We start from the raw sequence: 23,495 nt of genomic DNA, 5'->3' as shown, positions 1-23,495 counted from the left end.
CTCAAGATGGCAGCTCAGACTTAAAATTTAGCCTCACAAACAAGGGAAAGGAGCCCACCTCGTGTTGGCCCCAGGCTGCTGGAAGAAGCAGGTTTTTGCTGCACGCTTGCGGCCATCTCCAGAAGTTTTGAGGTTCTCAAGCTATTTTGAGCTCCTCTAAGGACTTTGTTTGGTCTGAGATCTCACAGCCTCTTCTCCTGGTGAGAACAGATCAACCACAGACCCCTGACACCTCTTACACCCTTGGCTGCAGCTATAAAACTCTGTTACTTCCAGGGAAAGCCGGAGTTTTCCTTCTGACATGATGACAAGGATCATTTTTTCTCCCCAGTGTAGTGCTGTTCACATTTGCTTATGCTGAGGAGTAAGATGTGGTGTCATGAACACAGCTTCAAATACTTTGAATGTCTTGCAACACAAGAAGATAAATTACTGACACGTCCATCACTTACAGTTAGATTACTTTGACCAGCTGTGCTTTATGCACCTTTTCTTAAGAAAAAATTGATTTTCAGATATGCATGGACTGTGCTTTTAGTTTATGTATAATGCAAATGAGGGGAGAAGCTAGCTAGAAACAAAATCAGAGTTTGGGTTGGCTGTTTATAAGGGCGACATTTCCTTAAAAGACCTTTTTTTTTCACCCTGCACATCACAGAGATTTTAAATCCTCATCAACTTCTGAAAACACAGCTCTGGGAGGACAAAGGATGATATATTCTTAACGAGTGTGTAAAGTGTAGTGGTTTTAAAGACAATAAATGCAAGGTCGAATTAGGGCAAAACAGTTAATTACCCACTTCATTATTGTCAAGGTTAATACAGTATTTGAGCACAAAAGCTGTTTTTCATCTCCTTTTGGAAACAAGGCAAGACAGCATTTCTTACAGACAGATCCATTATAGCTTATCACCAGAGGACAGACCGCTACAGAAACATCATGAAGGATGTCTACTGTCACCAGGCTCCAGAGCAAACGCCAAACCTGTCCAGAGAGCAATGGCAATGAAATGAGAGCTACAGCTTCAGAGTACCGCGCTTTAATTCACAGAGATTGCGCCCCATTGATTTTAATGTATGACGGTAACGGTAGCATAAAATTCACCGGCATTCCTTCATCTGTTGTAACATTGATCCCTTCTAAATTGCACAATGCGCTGAAAAATGTCCTTTAATAAACATGGGGTATCGACTATAGCAAATGCCATCTTTCCATGGTGAACCCAGTGAAAGCTGCACCTGTGGTAGGGCTCGATCTCTGTTTTTCATGCATGCTGGGGTATTGTACAGGTTTCCATTCCATGATCGCAATAGACAGAAACAAAGGCCTCATAAATCTTAGCCCATCAACCTTCGCGAATAATGCTTTGCTTTTAACTATCTACTTTGCCTGCCGCAACTTCAAAAATTCCTTAAGTTTAAAAATCTGGAGACCAGTAAGTGGTTAAAAAAATTTAGAAAAAAAATCTATATAAATAGATACAGAATATATATAAAATTAGAATTCCCTCCTTATATGGAAACACGAGTTGTTTTTTTCAGTTTATAAAGCCTTTAAAATTGCAAAAACTAGTCTAGTTCCTATGACACTAATTACCAGGATAACTGTGTTTATATCACTTTTGGTGTAGCCTTTTTCTGTTACATTTTCTCTCAAGTTTTTTGTTTTGCCTTTTAAGTTAGAGCAAGAGTTTTGCATCTTTTGTGATTCCTGCCGTTGCATTTCAGTCCCAGGAGGTTTTCCCTCTGCTCACCGATGCAGCACACAGCCTGGTGATGCAGTAACCAGAGTCTACATTCCCAAACCGAGAAGCCCCACATCAGCAATTTGGTCTTTTCACTGAAGTCATACCTTTGAACCTGGGTACTTCTGGCCCTGGTGCTAACATTAGGCTTTCGGGTTTGGGAATTTGGGCCATGGTTATGGCAATTCTCAATCTCTGGCTTCTTTCTGCAAATACTGCGCTTCCCAGGAAAGCTGTGGGTGCTGGCGAGCCCCCGGCACACACTTTCTCTGTAGTAAATGATTCCCAGGACAGGTTAACATGGCACAACATATGTTTCATTCTTTATAACACCTTCTTTGATTTTATTTTTTAATTTTTGATGCTCTGTGGGCATCCTTACAGAGCAATTATTACTCTTATAGAATGATACTTGCTTTGGGATATTAATTTGGTTTTTAAGCCTAGTAAATTGTTCTGCCCACCAGGGAGGCACCCGCTGTGTTTCAGATTTGTGTATAAACATCTTAAGTTCTATTCAGATAGCAAGATACTTGACAGTATAGCGTATTTCACAGGGTCTCGGTGAAACACTTCCTAAATTATCTACTCTATGGACACTACTGTTCTTTTGATAGGAATAGCGCTAGATGTTTCCTTGGGAAAAAAATCAAGCTTGTATAGGCTGTCTGATTTAGCCAGAGGGGCATCTCACCAAGATATATGTCCTTTCACATAAGGGAAGTGCTAAATTTAAAAAGAAGCTAAAGCAAATAGAAATATTGTTGTTGTTGTTGTTATTAATAATAATTATAATAATTGATAATATTAATAATTGTTATGAATAGTAATAAAGCGCTGACTATTCTGTAGAAAATGTGCCTCTCGGATAGGTAAGTTTTATCCTCCCTTTGTGCTGGCCCTTTTAATTTACTCGTCGAGAGGAGCCTGAAGCAAATAGGAATTACAGCCGTCACCCTTGCAAGTCAATGTTGGCCAGTGGTCGTCCTCAAAGTGCTGGGAGAAAAGAAAAGGCTTTTAGTTCTTAATCCCCTGTCCTTAACTTCATCAGTCGAGGTGAGACAAGCACTGAGGTCCCAGAGCTAACCAAGACTGCTTCATCAGACTGGGGCTTCGGTGGCAAATGTTTTTTTTGAAAATCGGAATTTCCTAACAACCATTTTACTATTAGTACTTTTTAAAATCCTCATAATCAAAAAGGTGGCTCCCAAGCGTGCACCTGTCTGCAGAAAATCCCTAAACTGCAGGGTTTTGTCATCAATGAATTCCCTAACACATAAATCCTCAATTGCATTCTTCTAAATCTTCCTTCTGAAGGTATCTAAAAATCCTGCTTCCAGAGAGCATCTGCTTGGAGGAGCAAAAGGAAAACTCCTCTTTCTTATAACCGAAGAGGCCACTCTGCTCCCAGGGGCTCCCTCTGGCTCCGAGGTCCTTTTGTGCAGGCACAACACAGGTTGCTCCAGGAAACCTCTCCTTTGTGAAGGCCAGTCCCGCGGAGAGTATTAAATTGGCATTTTACTCCTTGGCATGCATTTGCACAGGGGAAGCGGGGTGGCAGTTGGGTATTTCAATCTTGTTTTCAATTATAAGCATTTCATTGTCGAATGTTGCTGGTTTATTATGTGATAATTAAATATGAATGATCGTGCAGTCATCCTGCCAAAGAGGCTGTAGCCGAATGAAACCAATTCCTTTCGTCTTGCTGAATGGCTTTGGAGGCAAAAGGAGTGATCTATTTGCTGTCCCTTATTTTTGCTGTCCTATTGTTTCAGTATCACTAGCTTCAAAATAGCAAACTAGGCAAGTAATTACGGACATAAATCAGAGCAGGGATCAGTATGAGGTCAGGACTGCTTTGCTTGTAGCCCAGCTTTTCTCAGCTGTCTTTGCTGAGTAACAGAGAAGTACATTGCTGTTAATTTTGTGAAAAAGTGATTTCATTAGTGATGAAATGCATATTTTATCAAAGTTTGAGCCCTTGCGTGCTTTCGAGCAGGGGTTGAGCAGCCTCACCGTGCCTGGAGCGGAGCCTCCTCTGTCGGCATTGCAATGAATGAAGGCCAGTGGCCAGGCTGGACGCCACGGTCGGCATCCATCGTGTCCGATATGCCACAGTCGCATCTGATGCCACGGTCGGCATCCGATATGCCACGGTTGGCGTCTGATAGGCCACAGTCGGCATGCAACATAGGCAGGCTGCAGCTCGCAGAGGGACGTCTCCTTGGGGGTGACCACAGTGACTCTGTTTAAAAACTCGGCAAATTAAATAAGATACAGCCGTAGATATTTAGCCAAAGTGAATCAGCAAAGCAAATGTGTTTTTAGTAGAGCCGCGCTGATTTATGGCCCTGGCCCTTAATCTGTACATCTTATTCTTGTGGGGTGTTTATAAATGCGAAGCGGCGCTCAATGGGAGTCAACTGCTGAAAAATGGATGCAACCATGTGTTACAGTCTTCAGATGGTACTAGCTAAAAATAGTCAATCTTTCTTGAAGGAGAGCTGTAACCAAGCACTGCTTGCCTCCCATCCTACCAGGAGCACCAGAGTTTTGGACAGAAAGGAGTAGGGATGGGCAGGGGGTTGTGGGCAGTCAATGGGAGCAAGTTCATGTCTGCGGTGCTCCTACACACCCGTCATCCATGGCTGGGGGATCTATAGAGGACTTTGCAATATTAGGACACAAACAGGGCCACCACCGCTGCCACCACATGGCATCCATGATGTGGATGTCCCAAAGCCATGGTTGTGCACAGTGGTTTGCTGGATGCTGTGTATTGTAAGAAGGAGATGTAGTTAAGTATTTTTCCGTCTTCCCCAAGTGTCTCTTATGCTAAGTTAACTAAGAGGCAATCCCCAGTGGTAATTCTGATACACAGGAACATACCATTGTGTAAAAAAAAAACCAAACCCAGGGCCTACTAAACTATATGCTACTTTCCATTCCAACAGTTTGTTAAAATAACATGTAGAAGTGACCGCTGAATGATTTTCGTTTAGCTTATCCATACCCTGTAAACCAGATTCAGTCCACCAGTTTGCCTTGATGTAGACAACTGAATTATAACAAATAAAAAATAAGCAGTGATTTTAAACGTCTCTGCTGTTGGCTGCTGAACACCCACCTCTTGAACTGGGCTTTTTAAGAGTGTCTTGGGGTTGCATGCCAAATCTCAGCTTATGATGTACACCGAATTTAACCCCTCTTTGTTTATTCATTTCTGCATGTCCTATTGTAAGTATTTATTGAGATATTTTTTTCTAGCAATGGATTATTCTGAGGTACATGACTGAAGAACGTAACACACCGCTACGGGTATTTCTGGGCGAATCACAGACTTTTTTTCTTTTTGGTGGTTTTCTTGGTCAGGTATTAAACAAAAATCAGTATTTAACCAAAGCAATTTTTTATTTCCAGACTATTGTTAGAGGAAATAAGCCTCGAAAGGATACTTCAATCAACGGCCTGCTGGAAGAGTTTGACAATATCTCAGTGACACGATCCAATTCCCTGCGGAAGGAAAGTCCTCCCACCCACCATGAAGGAAATGCAAACCATGTGCCAAGGCACCAGGAGGAAAATGGTTATATCACGTATTCCCAGTACTCCAGTGAGTCAGACACTACAACAGACTATGTCATGGAAAAATATCGAGACAAGACTCTTTATGGGGAAGAGTTAGACAGGTACTACAAAGGGAGCTATGCCGCCAAGCAGAACGGGCACATGATGAAGGTGACTTCCCGGGACATCTATTATTCAGAAGTGACGCCCCTGCAGTCAGACCTCTCCAGGTTCCTCCCAGATTACCATGCACACCTGGAGACAAAGCCCAAACCGCTGGAATACGGCGGCCTAAAGCTGGAGTATCAGCGGATCCCCAGTGGATCCTCCCTGGACTATAGAGATCCCTTTCCTTATGCCCCATCCCGAGCATCAGTGCAGAGCGAGTGCCCCAAGGAGAGGCTGGAGTACAGCGACGGCGACTGGGGACATGGCCTGGGCAAGGACGACTACGACAAGAGGCCAAAGTCATCGTACGTGGACCCAGCGAGCCCTCAGCCAGCAATGAGGCAGAGGTCCAGGTCGGGCTCCGGTCTGCAGGAGCCAGCCATGCCCTACGGAGCAAGCGCTTTTAAAGCACACCAGCAAGGACATTCCTACAGCTCCTACACCTACCCCCGCTTGTCCGAAACCGCAGCAGGCATCCCCAAGGTAACGTGACAACCCCGGTGACAGTGCTGCCAGGGCAGGGATCAACCTCTCCAGAAGGGGAGTGCAAAAAATTAAGCACGTGCAAAAAATTGAGGGCAAGGGGCCATGCTTGGGCACGCGATGCTAAACGCGGCCGGTAACGTCCCTGGGAGCTGCGTGGCTGCCGCTTGGCGGGTGTGAAAACCCACCCGCTTTACTTGGGTGTCTGAAAACAGATGTCAGGGACCAGTGGGTTTAAGGTATTTATTAAAGGCAGGTTTGGAGATGCCCAGCCTCCGGGGGTTTTACTTGGGATTCCCAATAACCCCAAGTTCTTTGGCAGTTTTTGTAGCGTGAGGAGTTCATACGCCTGTGCAGATCTCAGCGGGAGGTGAGAAGCTGGTCTGGTTTGTATATCAGATACTTTCGTATTTGAATTATTACTGTGCAAGGCTGAACCCTCTGTGTTTTAATATTTATATTGTATTTATGCTATATTTATATTACAAGGTTTTTTTAATTCTTTGCCGCTAATGAGAGTAGGGGTTTACCCCTTTCCGCTTTGTTTTTAAGCAGTGAAATTAAATCAAAGCAGCTTATCTCACCCAAGACAGTTTAGATGTAGTTAAAAAAAAGTGTTAAGGTGCAAAAAAGTATTTCAACCATGATACCTACAAGCAGCTCCTCTGCACAAATTTGTGGTCTGCTCTGCCTTTTCTAAGTCACATGAGGAATATTACCCATACAAGCTGTCCTACCCTACTTGCAATAGTTTGCTGTAACTATTTGTTCAGTTAAGAGAATAACGCTTTTCTTACACTTCTAGTCACATAGTTACGATGATGACCTGCTTAAACATCTAATATTCTGTGAGAGATGTTTTTTCTTCAGTGTAGATTGCATTGAACATTACCGAGTTCCCCTAGCAACGGGCGCCGAGGTGATAGCTCATTTTTCCAGGGCTGAAACAGTCTTTGGTTGCTGTGACTTACCAAGTGTGCTGAGGTAGGTAGCTTGTTAGGTGGCGAGATCCACTCTGCTGTTTAATGATGATCTGAACGGTGCATTTTCTTACTGGCTCTGTGCACTGAGAATGTGGTCCTGTCCAGCTGCAGACCCAGAATAAGTCCCAGGTCTCTGCAAATCCACGATAGCCCTATGCTGGAGGCATGCCTGTGTCTTGCTTGCTCAGGTTTTTGGCTGCTTTGCTGATCCTGGGGTGCAGAGTTGTAATTGGTGCCCTGCAGTAAAGGGAGAGCGATGCCTTTTTATTCCACATTGCATTAAAGCACAGAGCTGGGCTTTGGAGGTTGAGGGGACATCTTGAGGGGAGTAGAAAAGTTACCAGGTCTCTTTGCATGCCTTTCCCGAGCTCATGGTGTGGTGGGAGGGATGCGTGCGGGTAGTTAACTGTGCACCACAGTGTGGCATTAAATATGGATTCTGGAAGTTGTGAGGAAAGCCTGGGATGGGCTATCTGCCATTTCCTTCGTTTAAAGCAATCATTTTGTCAGAGTTCAGAAGGGAGAAGGACAAATCCAGTAATTCATAGACTCTCTTGCGCCTGCTGCTGCCAGTTTTACAGCATTCAATAGGGCGAAGACAGAGGTATATTTTACAGGACTCAAAGCACTCCAGACACTTTGAAAAATATCCCATTAAAATGCAGTAACAACTTTTATAAAAAAAAAAAGATGCCTCTGTGCAAGATTCATTGTGAGCTGTTCCTCTCCTCAGAGCATCGAAAACACTCCTACAGCCTTGGTGTATTGAAACTTGATGATTCACTGTTAAATGCAGCAGTTTCAATTCCCAAACCAGTCCACAGCTCCTGGAAGTGAATAGCAGTTTCTTGTCTTGGATGATTGCTGAAGAGTCTTTTTTTCAAGGAGGTATTAGTAAGATAATGGTTCATCAAATGGGCTTACTCAATGAGAATCAGGTCTCAAATCAGATATTTTACAGATGAGATTGGCTTTAAAGTATAATTAAAAGGGGGAAAAAGTAAGCAGTGAAAAAGTCTGCAGGCACAAATGTATGGCTTCAAAATGCATTTAACAAAGATACTCATTTTGGCTTGTAACTGTGAAGAGCAGGCTTACTTCAGTATTATTTGCAGGTGATAGATGTCAGGTAAATCACGTGTCTGCCTTGTTTCATCATCAGTGATTTCAGAGGCATTACGTCAGAAGACTTCTACTGCGCTGGGCTTGGCCACCGCCGTGCAGTGGGACCATGGAGGTGTAGGAAGCTGGAGGCTCAGACTTGGTTCCCTCCAATCCACCCCTGTGTTACCCACCTGGCCTCCCATTCCTGCAGACTGACTCCAGTAACACTTGCATGGGGTCGCAGTGTCTGCTGTGTTACCCTCACGACACAGAGATTGTGTCCCGCTTTGTTCACTGGAGTCTCCTCAATATTGTCACACAATATCAAACTCGACCCACCAGGTCTGCTTATTTTTGGACGCTCTGTCCTGCATGTTTGCTTTTTAGCCTCCTCTTCATCGCAGGCAGCCCTCTTAACTTTTTGCACTGGATCCTATTGTTTCAAAGCTCCTTTCCCTGTCATTTTTTGGTAGCAGCTCTCCGTGACCCTCTCCTGTCCCTCCTCCAAGGGGCCGTGATTTCTGCTCTCCCCTTCGCTACCTCGTACTGCTGTAACGTAGCAGAGGTCTCTCTCTAATCTGGCCGCTGCTCAGCACTGCCGTTTTCCTGCTGTGTGTTTTGCAGGCAGTCTGCGCCAGGAAGACACTTCCAGCCTGGTGAAGGCAGAGCCAAGCCTTTACTATCAGAAACCCTCTCCTTTTTCCCCTGTTTTCTCATTCACATGCCAGTAGCTTTCGGCGAGCGCTGCCTGTCACCTCCATGCATGGAACAGGGAGTCTTGGAGATTTCCACCAGCAAAGCACCAGGGAATAATCTTTCCCCTTGCAATCTCCGTGTGATTTACAGACCATCCCTTCCACACCTTTTGCTTCGGCAAACTGAAACCTAATCAAACGGAAATCCGTTTTACGTTTACTGAAAGGTGAGTCCATCTCGCCAGGGGCTTGCCGCTCCCCTAGGAGGCTCCGGGCTCCGGCTGCGGGGCTGCGGCTGCCATCTCTGCCGCAGTCCCACTGCAGAGTGTATGGGGACACCCGCTCGGCTGAAAGGCTGCTCACGCAGCCTGCCTTGCCGGGAAGGTACGTACCCCTCATGAACAAGCGGGTGTTTCCACCGCATGCGATACAAAACGGGCATCGCAGTCATCAGAGTGGAAACTGAAATGAGTTGAAACACGGTGTTACATCCACCTTTCAACAACGAAAAGACCCGACTGCCGACGTGGCCGCATGCGGATGTGGGTAATGGTGCGAGCCGGTGAAGCGACCCAGCCAGCAGCAGCAGGGTATCGCCTTGCACCGCGGTGCCGTGATGGATGTTGTGTCAGAGCTTCGGCTGCTCCTTTGACCTGATCTTGAATGAGCGCAGGACTGGTTTCTTCTTTCCTTTGTAGTATTTAAAGAATTTCATTTCAGCAGGTAACTGCATTCAGTAGCAGAAATAGAATTATTAGCGGAATAAAGTGTGTTCGATTTTGCCATGATGTGAAGCACTGCGTCAGGACACTGCCTCGGAGGAGAGGTTCAGCTGATTTACTCATTATAGCTCCAGATTTTTTGTAACATTTCATGGAATTCAGGACGTGCATGAGTTTACATTGTACTGCAATGCTAGCCTCAAAAAGCTTTCAGAACTTCTTAGCAAGCACACTGAACCCCTGAATTTTCATTTTAAAATTTTACTGCGGAATTTACTTTTGCCACTGTGTTAAGCTTAGGACGTGCTCAGAAATATCAGGCATGGGTGAAGCCTCAAATAATTCAGTAGTGTGGATTTATCCAGCTTGAATTTCTAGACAAGGCTTTCCCCATCTCAGTAGTTAAAAGAAAATGGTGTATTTACAGCCAAAGCGATAATTTATGTGTCCCTACGTACACAGATATATAGGACAGGGCTAGATTGAGTTCCCCTCCCTCCACCAAACCATCTGAGCACTTTTCCGTGTTAATTAGTTTGGCAGATGTAATGTCCTTCACAAAATTCATGGTGTCTGTGACCCCCTTCGATTTTACGGCTACCTATCCCTGCCTGACAAAGTGAAATTGTGGCTGTAATCCTATGGATGTTTCGCTTAAACAAAACCAGCATCCTAGGAGATGGCTGTACAACACTGTTACGTGCTCGCTGGATGCTCCATATGGCTGGTAGCTGTCAGCGTGCGAGTCTCAGACGGAAGCAGACTCCAGCTTCACGTTTCCAAGGGAAATCTCTGAGCAGCCCCTCTGGAGAGGCATTCCCTCTTCCCTGCTAAACCTCACGCGGAATGAAAAGACGGGCACGCCCGGCTCACGCATGAGGTAGGAAAGCGCTGATATATTATTGCACTCGGAGGCTTTTCTCCCCGCACCGAGGCGACTCCAGCTAGAAACTCCTCCTCGCTGTGCGGCAGCCTACAGAGATAAATTGATGCTGCGGCAGACTTTTTTTCTTTTTTTTCTCTTTTTTTTTTTTGCAGTCTTAGCATAAAACGGTCAAATGATGTTCCACCGCAGAATTCAATTTCACAGTTCAGTTGGGTCCTTGATTACACTGCCAAATTCAGATTAATGTGCATTTAACTAACATGGATCAGGGACTCCTGGCTGGCAGCCAGCAGTAATAGTAGCAACCGTGAGCTGTGTAGAGTTTGCTGCTCTGTCCACCCCTGTGCACCGCCACCAAAATTGATTGATTAAATGAGCTCATTGCCATAATTATTTGTAATTGTGCTACATCATGAGCCTGTGTCGAACCACCCCCCTGCCCCGAGATGCTCCACACGTCGTCAGGAGTCACATATGTTGTATCATAAATGTGGGGATGCTCTTTTCCGGGGGAAAAAAATGTATTTTTATTTCGGGTGGGGTTTTTTGTCTTACATCCTTTTTTTTTTTTTAGTTTGGATAGAAGCAAACTGTCATGTTTGTGAATGTGAAGTATTCATTTGCTTTCAGTGTAAGAAGCTTAGAAAAGCTTGGAAAATAAAAAGAAAGAAAGGAATCTGCAAATGAACAAGGCCTCCTATCAGGATAATTTCCTCTGCGATTGTCTCTGATTTCAGATGAAAATTAGCAGTTTCGTGACACTGCAGTTAAGTAGTGTGTCACTCTGGAAAATGATTTAAGAAATGGTAAATTGAATTAGGCTCCTCGTCACACTCATGTATGCAGTCACTCAAACAGCAGCCGGTAGCGGGGCAAGGCAGGAGATGACAGGGATTTCAGGCTACCACCACCTCCACAAGAGGAGGTTGGGTCATCCCTGAATTGCTGGAGAAAAGCATAAGAAAAGACTAACGGCTGAGAGACAAAACCCAGGAAGTGGTATTTGAAAGGAAAGACATAAATCAGAATTTGCCAAAGGGCTGCTGGTTGTGAAAGGGATGAATTCTTGGAGGAAATGGCCCAGAGAGCCTGCAGGGCACTGCAAATACAGAGCAAATACACTTTTTGGAGCATATGCTTTTATTAAACAAAGATTATTGTATCTACAAATGGGTACCTGGACAGAAAAATGGACCTGAGATGTACAAAAGATCTCGTGGTCTTTCCTGGCCTCATTTTAGTGCTGATGAGAGCACAGCAGCCCAATGGTCTAAAAATCTCTTTTCAGATATAGGGCAGCAGTGTCATGTTGAGAAGAACGGGTACGTGTGGGAGCACGTTGTGCCGGCACCCGCTGAGGACCTCCGGGGGTGCCGAAAACGAACCGAGTGGATGGACAGCAAGAAAGCCGTCTGTTCACCCACGTTCACTCGACTGCTTTTGCGTTGCAGGTGGATTATGATCGAGCGCAGCTGGTCGTGAGCCCACCGCTCTCTGGATCGGACACCTACCCCAGGGGCCCAGTAAAGCTACCTCAAAGTCAGAGCAAAGTCAGCTATTCAAGCAGCAGCTACCAGTACCCTCTGGTCTACCACAAAGCATCCCACTATCACCAGCCATCTCTCCAGCCCAGCTCTCCCTATATTTCCACCGCCTCCTACCCCAGCTCCCCAAGTATCACGTCAAGTGCTTATCCTCCACCCAGCTGGGGATCCTCCTCAGACCAGCAGCCCTCCAGGGTGTCCCACGAACAATTCAGAGCTGCCCTGCAGCTTGTGGTCAGCCCCGGCGACCCCCGGGAGTACTTGGACAACTTCATCAAGATCGGGGAGGGCTCCACAGGGATTGTCTGCATCGCCACTGAGAAGCACACGGGGAAGCAAGTTGCTGTGAAGAAAATGGATCTCAGGAAACAGCAGAGAAGGGAGCTGCTCTTTAATGAGGTACGTTGTTTTGGATGGTGCGACGGGTTTTGCAGGTGATAGGTTCAGCAGGAGACGTGGGCCAAATGGCAACCTCAAGAGCCAAGTTAATGTCTTTCTAAAAGAGGTGGTGAGTCCCACGCACACCTAGGCTGTATAAATATTGTATAACCAGACCAGTTTCAAATGAGCTACATCTCCTCCTGGCTTTAAACCTGTAACACGGTGGAAGGTCAGAGTAAACAGCTAAGAAATCTATCGGCTGGTCCATGGAGCATATCAGGTGCACAGACATAGCCCGGTTGCCTTTTTCTGACCGTTTTCTTGTATAGTTTATTCTTCCAAGATGGAGGATCCAGGCTAGCCTGACTATTCAAGAAGCACGTGCACCGTATTCTGGCATATACATGCTTTTTGTTTCCTCCCTCCTTCGTCTCCTAACCATTAGCAGTCCCTTTGCTTTCTTGACGGTTACCTAGCAAAGAGCTGACGGTCCCTTTTTCATGGAACCATCTGCGTTAATTCCCACATCTCCTTTCCTGAGTGGTTGCAGCCAGTTTAGAGCCCACAACTGCTTATGGAGGATTGTTTTCCCCATATACATTATTTTAAATTTGAGAACACTGGTTCTCATTTGCCATTTTTTCACCCAGTTGTTTGGTGCTGCGAGTTCCTTCCGCAACTCAAAGAGTTTCTTGTTTTTTTCTTCTTACCTCCCTTAAAGAAGCTAGTGGTGCATGTTCTCCGCTCCCTTTTCGAGATCACCTGTGAATATGCTGATCAACGCCAAAAAAATTGCAGGTCCCAAGGAAACCTATAGTGAGAACAAACTGTTTGCTTCTATCATTTGTTTCCTGTATTTTAACTATAAGAGGATCTTCTCTCAGCATATGACAGACTGGTCTCTTTAAAGTCGTTAAAAACTTAACATTTTTTAATTAAAATATTATTTTCTAATGAACTTCACACAGTTCTCCTTTGCACAGTCCATGACTGTACTGGGTATTTTGGCTTTGTTTTGCCTCTGCTGGAAGACTGCACTGAATTGCGTTGTGGTAGCTCTAACCGAGCATCTCTTGAATGGTAACATCTTGAAGCAGGTCCTACATGCTGTGCAGGACCAAGCTGCTTCCCCGACATGCTCCAGTCACTCGTGTCATCTGAAAATTTCTTTTCAGCAGTGCTGAAATTCCTCCGTCTATAATGAAGCCTTCCTTGGCTGTTGTTTTCTCTCCTGATGGCCTTTCTGACATCCCTCAGTACCGTGTGGTCACGGTCGCTGCTTTGGCTGGGCTGCTGTTACTGTGGTCCCAATTCTGTACAGTCCCTTTTAGATGTGGGATTTGAGTCGTCTCCTGAATATCCCCTATATTACCAGCATTCTGTTAAAATTCTGTGCAAAGTACCATTTGATACATAATGAAGAAGACTTTGATGGGTTGACCAATTGATCAGGTAAAAAAAAAAAATCTCTGTTGTACTGAAAGCAACTGGCAATAAAAAGCAATGAAATAAACAGTCCTGTCCCTGCAGCCTGAAAAAACCCCAATAATCTACCAATTATACTTCAGCAACTAAAGATTCTTCCTTCTTCGGAATGCACTTAGGATGACTGTCATTTTTATGTAAATACATTGATTTTGTTTATGCATTGGCATAAGGGAAGATGTGATTCATAGCAGAACCTCTACTAAGCACAAAGAGAAAAGTACAGTGAAGAAGAAGGTCAAAACAAGTGTCAGGTAATGCTTGTAGCAATTCACATATCATCTTTTTCTTCCTCACAGGTTGTAATCATGAGAGATTACCATCATGAAAACGTGGTTGACATGTACAACAGTTACCTTGTTGGCGATGAGCTGTGGGTTGTGATGGAGTTTCTGGAGGGCGGCGCTTTGACAGACATAGTGACTCACACGAGGTGGGTTGGGTGTGCTGCGCCGGGGACCAGCAGCATGAAGCCCACAGCGTAAGCCAGGCAGGAGGGAGATGCCGTGGCTTTCCTTCCTGGATGCCTCCGGACCGTGCCCTCCGGACCTCGCCTCCTGCTGAGGGAAGCTGGGTACCTCCTGGCTTTATATATGTATTTTTATATATATATTTATTGCTGTATATTTGTATATACATACACAATACATATATACCAACATAAAAATACATACAATATACATACATGGAAAATAGATGTACATAAATATGTATGTATGTATGTGTATAGCTATATATGCATGTGTGTGTATGTACATATATGTATACACACATATTTATACACATACTGTAGCATGCTCACTTTACCAGCATAAATAAGCCACTGCAGATGAATTCCTGTCAGTACCAGGATTTTTTAAATTCAAGGGAAAGAAATATCTGAAAGGGCTTGCTGATGGATGGGGATTTGCTAGCGCTTTAGGAGGTAATTTAGCAGCAACACGACATTTATCCATTATTTCCTAAAATGGCAAAAAAAATCTTCCTTTCCCTGTTTCGTGATCTGTATTGTTGTTTTTGCTGTCGTAACTACGTCAGTTCTAAGGGTGATTTCTCTCCATACTCATAATCCATGTAACCATGCTGTCAGAAATGTTAACTGCAAACCAAGCCTACAACATAATGGGAAAAGTATTTTTATATCAGAATATTTGTGCTTACGGTGGAGCTTGTTCCCGTATTTCAGTTAATACCGTACCTTTAAAGAAGGCGATTCGCCAGCACAAAAGCTGTAGCGTATGGAACCGCTCTTCCTCTTCTGAGTGGAGACATGAGATTTTACAGCCCTCTGCATCTGCTCTTCACTCATCTTTTCCTGATAAGCAGGATAAAATGAGATAGGGAAGAGGAATTCTTTATTTAATTTCTTCCTCTTGAATAAAAAAATAAAAATTTCCACACCAAACCAGTGGGAGAGTATTTAGGTGGGCAAGAAGAAAAGCAAGGAATAGTAAATTAGAAAATTTGTCTTCTCTCATAGTTTAGTGATGCTCTTAGATCCTACCAAAGTCAGAGTTGTAACACAGGTATTTTATTTTTCAGTGTTGCCTTAGCTGATGTGCTGAAATAAATGACAATATTGCAAGTCGTTTGTTAACTACTGCTCCCCAAAACATTAAAAGCTCTATCTTAGATATTTCTGACAGGAGTTTAATGGCAAACAGATGTTCCCAGAACACCACTTCTTAAGAGCTGTCATCTATTTTTTTACTCAAAATAGACTTTCCTTAATCTTCTGGGTTTTTTTTTATATTGATGACCTTCCCTCAAAGATTTTGCTAAAATACTGCAAATGGCACACAAAGTTACAGCAGAAATCTCCACGGGTATTTTTCTGCTCACGTAGTAGAGATGCTGGGGACATCCAGCGATGGGACAGCGGTACCAGGGCACACGACCCATCTCGGCCGTCGCCATCGCACTGTGGCAGATGGCTTCTTCCAGCATGGGGTTTTGCACACGTGCACGGAAATAGGACTCTTGCTGTTTATTTTTCTACTGAAATACCCCGAATATTTTTATAGAAGGCATAAAAGCAAAGAAGTGCTCTCGAAGAGCTACACCCAGGGCCTGATGTTTTGTCTGCACAATTAAGAGTGTGTTTTCTCTCATTTACTCCATGTCTGTTTCCATCCCAGTAGTGATTTACCCTCCTTGGCAAGCAGTGAGTTTACTGTAAATAAGGCATTTCCGTTATTTCCCAGAGGGAAGCAGGCTCACTGTAACAGGCTACATCACATGGTATGCTCTGCTTTTTTAGTGCTGCAGGGAGACTTATCCAGGCCTCGTTGCAGAGTTGTTCCTCACCCCTCATCTCCCCTTTTTTGACAGAAATAGGACCAGAGAGTCGCCCCACAGAGCCGTTGCCTAAAAGATCTCCTGGCTGTTTACATCCTGGCGTGAAGGGGGACTTGTGCCTCCTTGCTCCAGCTCCCCTTTCCCGCTGTCTTCGTTAACGCTCAGCTCGTTTTTCCACCTTGCTGTTTCAGGATGAACGAGGAGCAGATAGCGACCGTCTGCCTGTCCGTCCTGAGAGCCCTGTCCTACCTGCACAACCAAGGCGTCATCCACCGCGACATCAAAAGCGACTCCATCCTTCTCACGAGCGATGGGAGGGTGAGCGCCCAACGTTTCCCCTCCCGTCTCTTGGGGCTGGCATGAAAATAGCTGTGCACGTTCAAAGTGACACTAACTTAAAAAAATAAGCCAGGCGTGTGAAACCAAGGGATATGACCTGTGAATAACTTGTTAGAGAGCTGAATCAGAAAAACACAGGCCTGGCCTGGCCTGGCCAGTGATTGACATCTGCGCTGCATGTGGAGTCCCTGAGGGGGATCAGAGCCGTCAAAAGGCAGTGGCAGAAGAAACTATGCCACGTGGGTGACGGTTAGGTGACAGGAGACCTTCTTTTACACTGCACCCCTCCTACTCTGATGCCTCTCAAAAGTATTTTTTTACTACATTTAGTTATCCTTTAGTTAGCAAGCTTCTATACATTTGCTGTTTTCCCAAGCTAGTTAGGAGGCTAACATCAATCTACACAAATAGGAAATACTCTGCATTACTGCTGAAACACTCCCTTGATGGTGAGAGTAGCTTTTACTATAGGTACACTTACAGATGCTCGATAGTACCTGTCCCACACTTCCATTTACTTGGATGGGATGCTGCTGTCAGTGAACTGGTCTCTCTTTGTGGTGTTAGCGAGCGGGGAGAGAGGGAGACAAAATGCTGCACGTGACCTGCTCAGCAAGCAACATAAAGGTTGCACGCAAAAGTATTACTTCAGCAGTGTTTGGTCCCAAAGAAATTATTATTTCCTTACAAGGAGACAGGTGGGTTTGGGCAGTGGTATTTCTGGGCATACACAGCCGTAAAACTTGAGGCACCTAAAACTTGGGGCACCCAAAGGCTTAGATGGAGGGAGGCAAATCACTCTTAAATAGAAGACCCTAATTTCTGCTTGAGTTAGGCACTACTTTGCATCTCACCTTGTGGCCCCATTGGGTAATTTGAGTAGAAACTAATGCACTCATGGCCAGTGAGTCCCATAAGCAGGGCTTTAAGCGTTGCTCCACTGGCGTTACACACCTGTCTAAAGCAAGACTTAGCGGGTTGGACTGCGCCCAAGAGCACCCGGTTGGTCTGGAACCAAATCTAGATCTTTTCCTACAGAAGGTAAAACTTTTGGCTTCCCAGGCCTGGTCTGATTCCCTAATCAAAGGCTCGCCTTTATAATTTGATTCCCACTTCACAAAGGAGAGGGATTTTCTTCCTGCCGCGGTCACAGGCTGCTCCTGTTAATCCTGTCGGGGGAAGAAAATTCCACGTGTGTAGGAGTTTTTGAGTTGCTATTTCAATCCATGTTGCTGAAATAGCATCTGATCTGCTCTCGGGATCTGCATACAGTGCCTCATTATACTCATTACTCCAGTACTTATTATCTGCATTGCAGATTTCTTCATGGCTGTGTTGTGCAATTACCTTTTTTTAGAATATCGTCTTCTTTTATGTACTCGAATGAGCAATAGATATGCAAAACCTCTTGTGCTCCTACAAAAGAAGATTGGGCTCTGCTTCCAAAATACGCATTATTTCTTCCATTCTTCATCCTGTAAACTGAAAAATACATTTAGCACGGAGAACTTGGCGATTATTGGCTTTGTTTTAGAAATACCAACAATCATTTTGTAATTCTGTTAAAAATAATACCCTTAGTTTTAAAAAAAGTAATGTCTGTACTGAATCCAAAAGAAAACAAATCAGTGCTGATAATAAAATGCTGGTCTACACAATGCAGGGATTTATGCAGCTTCCCACTTCAGTTGTCCTGGGCCTGTTTGGGCTCACTTCGTAATCCCAGGCGCCGAGTACGTGATCAGATATGCAGCTTATGGACTTTGGGCGTGGATCACCATTGCACAGTGCAGTGTATAGCTGGGGGTGATGGGGGTTAGGCTAAGGTCCAGGTCCCTTATGATTGATAGCTTCTAGGTCTCCAAATAAATACTTGGGGTGGAAAAAAGACGTTAGCCTTAAGGAACAAGCTATTTCTGGAAAGGGGTGATGCCACCGAGACTCAGATCAGCTTGTTTTGGTTGGGGGTTGGAGGAGTTTTCACCTTGGCATTGTACAGCAACAGGGAGGGGGAGGCGATAATTTTCCGTAATTTTTGTTGTAAAAAAAAAAACCTGGCATAAAAGTATGAGCAGGCACATGATGCAGCAAGCGCTGCTCTCCGGAGTGCTTGTGTATCCCATTATTTCTATTTCAGGTCACTGCCACAGCTACTCAAGGACAGTCCCGTCTTTAATTCCCGAGTTCCCAAGCAAAGGGAGCAGGTCCCCTTACCTCTTACAATCATTTTGGAAGAGTCTTGTACCCTTCCCTGCCTTCCCCAAATTAGCTCCCCGACTACATAAAGAAGACAGTTTCTTTAGTGATAGGCCACAGTGTGAGGTCCTGGTCTCGAAAAATCATTGGCAGGGGTATTGCTTTCTGTGAATTTTGGATCATGCTCTCTGTGGTAAAAGAAAACGAGGTGAATGCCACTGGTTTCATCTGTTTTCTGGCAAACGCACAGATCATATACCTGATACAAATAATAGGAGTGGTGTGTATCAATTGCAATATGTGTATTATTGAATATCAGGATACATACATAGACTACAAACATGGGGTTTATATATATGCAATAATAGATTCATTATAAAACACTGTTACTTCAGAATTTTTTGCTTTCCTTCTATTTTTTAAAGATTGTAAGCCATTTATCACCTCCGCATCTTTTGCTGGTGGAGAGGCAATGAGCTATGACAGGTGATCTTAGTAATGAGCACCGCTGCCACTCTCTCCTACTTCTTTCCCTTGCCTTCATTTTAATGAGCCGCGCGTTCCCCAGGCTGTATCGCTGTCTCCAGCCACACTTCCAAAACTGTGCTGCTGCTGTCCTGTCCCAGGCAAACGCTGCAGCTGGAGATGTGTGTCTTGGAGGCACGTGTGTCTCGGAGGAATTTACCTTGTTATTCAAGAGGAGCTTTTTCTTTTTCTTTACTTTTCAGATAAAATTGTCCGACTTTGGGTTCTGCGCCCAAGTGTCAAAGGAGGTCCCCAGGAGGAAGTCGCTAGTTGGGACGCCGTACTGGATGGCGCCAGAGGTGATATCCCGCCTGCCCTATGGCACCGAGGTGAGTACAGCGGGGCACTGCGCGCCCGCGCAGACCCAGGGCAGCTGTTTTCCCTCTGCGTGGTGCCTTGGTCGACCCCACCGAGCCCTGTCAGAACCGTGCAGTTCAAATGCATTACGCAGATATGCTAAATAGCAGTAATTATGTTTGCCCCGAAGTGCTACATCGTGCCTTGTTTTAAAGTATATGTCTCCAAGATGAAGTCATTGTTAAATAACGACTCCATTTAGCGCACTAAACAATGTAATGCCTTTACATATTTTAGCTTAGGGTGCTGTATTAAAGGAAACTGGCATCATTTTCACAGCATGAAAGACTCTTTCATGATCTTTAATACCAAGCCTGCAAGCTGGAGCTGCAGTTATAGGTGTCTACACCTGCATACGCCAAACCAGCAGCCAGATCACATGCCCATACTGCACAGCCAGGTCACATCAGTATTTGCACAGGCCTGCAGCAGAGATCCACTCTGCTTCATCCAGCTGAAGCCTGAGATCCCCTCCTCCGGGAGTGCTGCAAAGCACAGGCATGGTCCTGTAGGGTCCCAAACACCGGAGCCGGCTGGGTGGGTTGGGTTGCCACCCTCTGTTGTAGCATTCATCTCCACATCAGCTCATTCTTTGCAGTCATTGCTCTCATTAGCTGAGAGGCAGGGGGGAAAAAGCGTATCTGTGGGAACTATTTTAAGCACTGCCAAATGGTCTGAAAAAGGCGATTCACATGTTTTTATTGGAGCCCTTCAGATGAGACCAGAAAGGTGGGGACTCGGCAGCTGTGCAGTGCCGTACCCAATCCGTTAGGAAGCTCTGAGTCACGGCACTTCTGCGCTGCCAGCCTGGGAAGAGCAATCCCCTCTCCCACGCTCAGCTGTGACAGTGACTCACGCCTCCCCAGCCAGAGACGCGGCTGCGTTTTCTCCTCTGCGTGGTGAGGGGAGTCATCTTCTGCTTGATAGTGCCTATAGTAACAGCTGCAGAGAGCAAACCTGCAAGACAAATATAGATATATAAATATATTTACACACAGATACACACATCTATATATATGTACATGCATATATATATACATACACACACACACACAGAGGAGGAAATGAGCCGAGGGCTGAGACGGGAGACGCTGCATCTTCACATCGCGCAGCAGGCACCGATCTGGCGCAGGCAGGGAGAGCGCCCGCCCGAGGGCGAGAGCACCCTGCAGGCACCGACGTTCACCCAGGACATGTGGCATTGTAGAAGACATTTCAGGGGTAATAACACCAGCTATTATTAGCCCATTAATAACACTGAAGGGATTATAAAGTGGCTGATCTTACGGCTACATTAGGTCTCCTCACCAGAAGGGAAAGAAAAAAAAAAAAAGGATTTCAGCTGAAGGATAGTGTTGGCAAAAGAGCAAGCGCAGCATGAACTGGCCTTGGCTGTATTTGGGCTGGCAAATGACAGGAATTACAGTCATCAGAGGACTGGGATTCTGGAGCAGCTCTGCAGCGGGCCAGGACCAAAAAAAAAAGGTGTGGGGTTTTTTTTTGAGCTGGAGCTGCATCACTTTCCAAAGGGATTATATAACGTGTTACCTGTGCTCGCTGGAAACGGGCCCCGGTGTAGTAAGTGCTTGCATTTGCCTTGGGGTCTCAAGTGGAGTTCCTGTAGTCTTTAAGATTCAGGGGAAGTAGAGTCACTGATTTCACAGCAGCTGAATTGTACTCTGCTCTCCCACTAGCTGCACCTTGCTGCAGCATTGCAGAGCCAACCTGGGGTAAATATTCAGTGGGTGGAAATCAGTGCAGCTGAAATGCAGCGCAGTAGGGTGCAGCCAGCCTCTCAAACGAGCGTGCCTTAGCAGTGCTTCCAGTGGACATCACCTAAACCGGCTGCAGACCCAGGTTTGTAAGTCGTTTCCAATCTATTTCTTCAACACACTTGCTGCTCAGAAGAAAAAATTGTTGTCGGGTGGTTAAAAAAGAACGATTTATGGTGATGGCTCTGTTGGCTTAGACTGGACGCGGACGGCAGGTACAACAGCGTGAGCCAGCTCAGAGGTTTGCGTGAGCCCAAGTGTTGAGCCTGTTAGCCCCCTCGCTGCACTACCAGCAGTGTTTACGAACGGACTGTGTGTTACAGGTGGATATCTGGTCCCTGGGCATCATGGTGATAGAGATGATAGACGGCGAACCTCCCTACTTCAACGAGCCGCCGCTGCAGGCCATGCGCCGAATCCGGGATAACTTACCGCCCCGGGTGAAGGACATGCACAAGGTCAGGCTTTCCATAGGTGATGAGGGTCTTGCACGTACAAATGTTTAGTAAAACCATAGCCACACACTTCCATGCCCAAAGGATAAACTGCATCTTTAAGGTACCACCTTGAGCAGTGGGTCCTACATAGGACTCACGTGGTGAGGATGCGAGGCCAAAGCCATCAGCAAACCGTAGCCTTTTTGTGCCTGGCCTTAGCTTTGCTTTTGCAGTGAATGACAGCCAAGGGAGCTGGGCAGAGCCTCATGCTCCCTGCGCTTCCCACCCTGCCCGAGGACCGGCGCAAGTTGGCACGTCAGCCCTGCTGCGGATGGGTTGGTACATCCACGCCCCGTGCCAAAGCCTTTGGGTACCTCCCATTTTGGGTGTGCTTCTAGAAGTCAGACCTGAGCCCTCAGCGTATGTTAATGCTTTTCTCACCCACCGCATGCAAAGCTATGCAGTGTGTGCCGTTCCGCACCCCACTGATACCCAAATACTTTCAACACGAATGGCACATAGAAGACTCACGGCCCTTCAGCTCAGTATATCTGTTGCCATAGGAAAGCTCAGTGTGTCCCTTGTCTTCCCAAGAAAAGCAGCGTACACAGACCCAGCGTAGGCTGGAGTCGGGTGTCTTTGTCCGTCCCTAACGCCAGTGCGATGTTGCAGGTCTCCTCGGTCCTCCGGGGCTTCTTGGACTCGATGCTGGTGCGGGAGCCCTCGCAGAGAGCCACAGCACAGGAACTGTTGAGACATCCATTTCTCAAACTGGCTGGGCCCCCTTCTTGCATCGTGCCCCTCATGAGGCAGCACAGGCATCGCTGAAGCCGGCGACTTTTCAGGAGGAGGTCGGTGCAGAGTCTGGATGACGGCCGCGCAGGAATCCCGGCGGTTGCGTGGGAACCGTGGGCAGGGATGAGCGAAACCTTGCGGAGGAAAACCAGCCCCGCGGAAATAATGCGGTGTATAAAAACCCAAGGAGGTGCTCTCCGGGGCTGCGAGGGGACCGGGGAGCGATCCTGGCCACCACCTGGGTGGCCACGCTCTGCCGTGGACCATCGCTCCCCAGCGCTGTTGTCTTGGCCATCCAGGCAGAAGGCACCAAATGCAAACAAGGTTGGAAAGATAATTAGTAGAGGATAGCACAACCAGAGTGAAACACCAGAATTTTATTGCAGGCTACAGCACTTCTATTTCAGAAGAATACTTTTCTGATGAAAAAGCACTTTTTATCTCAGTCATAGCAGCGCAATGTATTTTGCAACAAATTTGTAATTTTCTGTACAGTACGTTTTGATAATTTGCAGTACTTTGTCATGTAACTGTTGTGTTAGTTGAAGTAATAAGTGTAACTTAGCAAGAATTTGAGAAGATAAAGTTTCCTACTTTTTTAACCCTTTTGAAAACAGAAACCCCACACACACCTTTAGGAAGTTGGAAGGTTTTGCAGATTTTCCATTGGGCTGAGGAGAGCGCTCGTCCTGCTGTCACAGCAGCCTGAAGAGCCAACAATAACTGATGCCTGCGGGAGCACTGGCAGTCTGGCTTTGGGCACTCACCCTCTCAGCGCTACCGGTGATGCGGTGGCAAGCAGAGCCGCTGCTGACTGTTAGCGGTCGTCAGGGTGTCCCTCCCCGCTTCTCCAGCGGTGGGAGCTGAGGCATCCGGCGTACCTTTGCTCAAGGGTCATCTTCTCACGCTGTGGCGGTCCCTTCGTTTTATGCCACCGCAAGGCCAGTTTTGTTATCACAAAAATCTCCGTTATTTCTGTCACGCTCTGGAAGTGGAAAGGGACGGCAGGAGTC

General features: G+C 45.9%; 1 protein-coding gene across 1 annotated transcript in view; it reads left to right on the top strand.

The window, feature by feature from the left end:
- The window catches only part of PAK5 (p21 (RAC1) activated kinase 5), a 41,099-nt gene extending 17,845 nt beyond the window's left edge, over positions 1-23,254 (top strand). Inside the window, exons 2-8 of the mRNA XM_050894792.1 lie at positions 5,166-5,963; positions 11,805-12,296; positions 14,063-14,196; positions 16,253-16,379; positions 19,325-19,450; positions 21,574-21,708; positions 22,360-23,254. Coding sequence (XP_050750749.1) covers positions 5,166-5,963; positions 11,805-12,296; positions 14,063-14,196; positions 16,253-16,379; positions 19,325-19,450; positions 21,574-21,708; positions 22,360-22,515 — 1,968 coding nt within the window. The 3' untranslated portion in view covers positions 22,516-23,254. The remainder of the gene's footprint in view (positions 1-5,165; positions 5,964-11,804; positions 12,297-14,062; positions 14,197-16,252; positions 16,380-19,324; positions 19,451-21,573; positions 21,709-22,359) is intronic.
- The last annotated feature ends 241 nt before the right edge of the window (positions 23,255-23,495 follow it).

Source organism: Gymnogyps californianus, chromosome 3, assembly GCF_018139145.2.
Source record: "Gymnogyps californianus isolate 813 chromosome 3, ASM1813914v2, whole genome shotgun sequence".
NCBI lineage: Eukaryota > Metazoa > Chordata > Aves > Accipitriformes > Cathartidae > Gymnogyps > Gymnogyps californianus.
The sequence above is the reverse complement of the archived record's forward strand: the minus strand, read 5'-3'. Positions and strand labels throughout refer to the sequence as shown.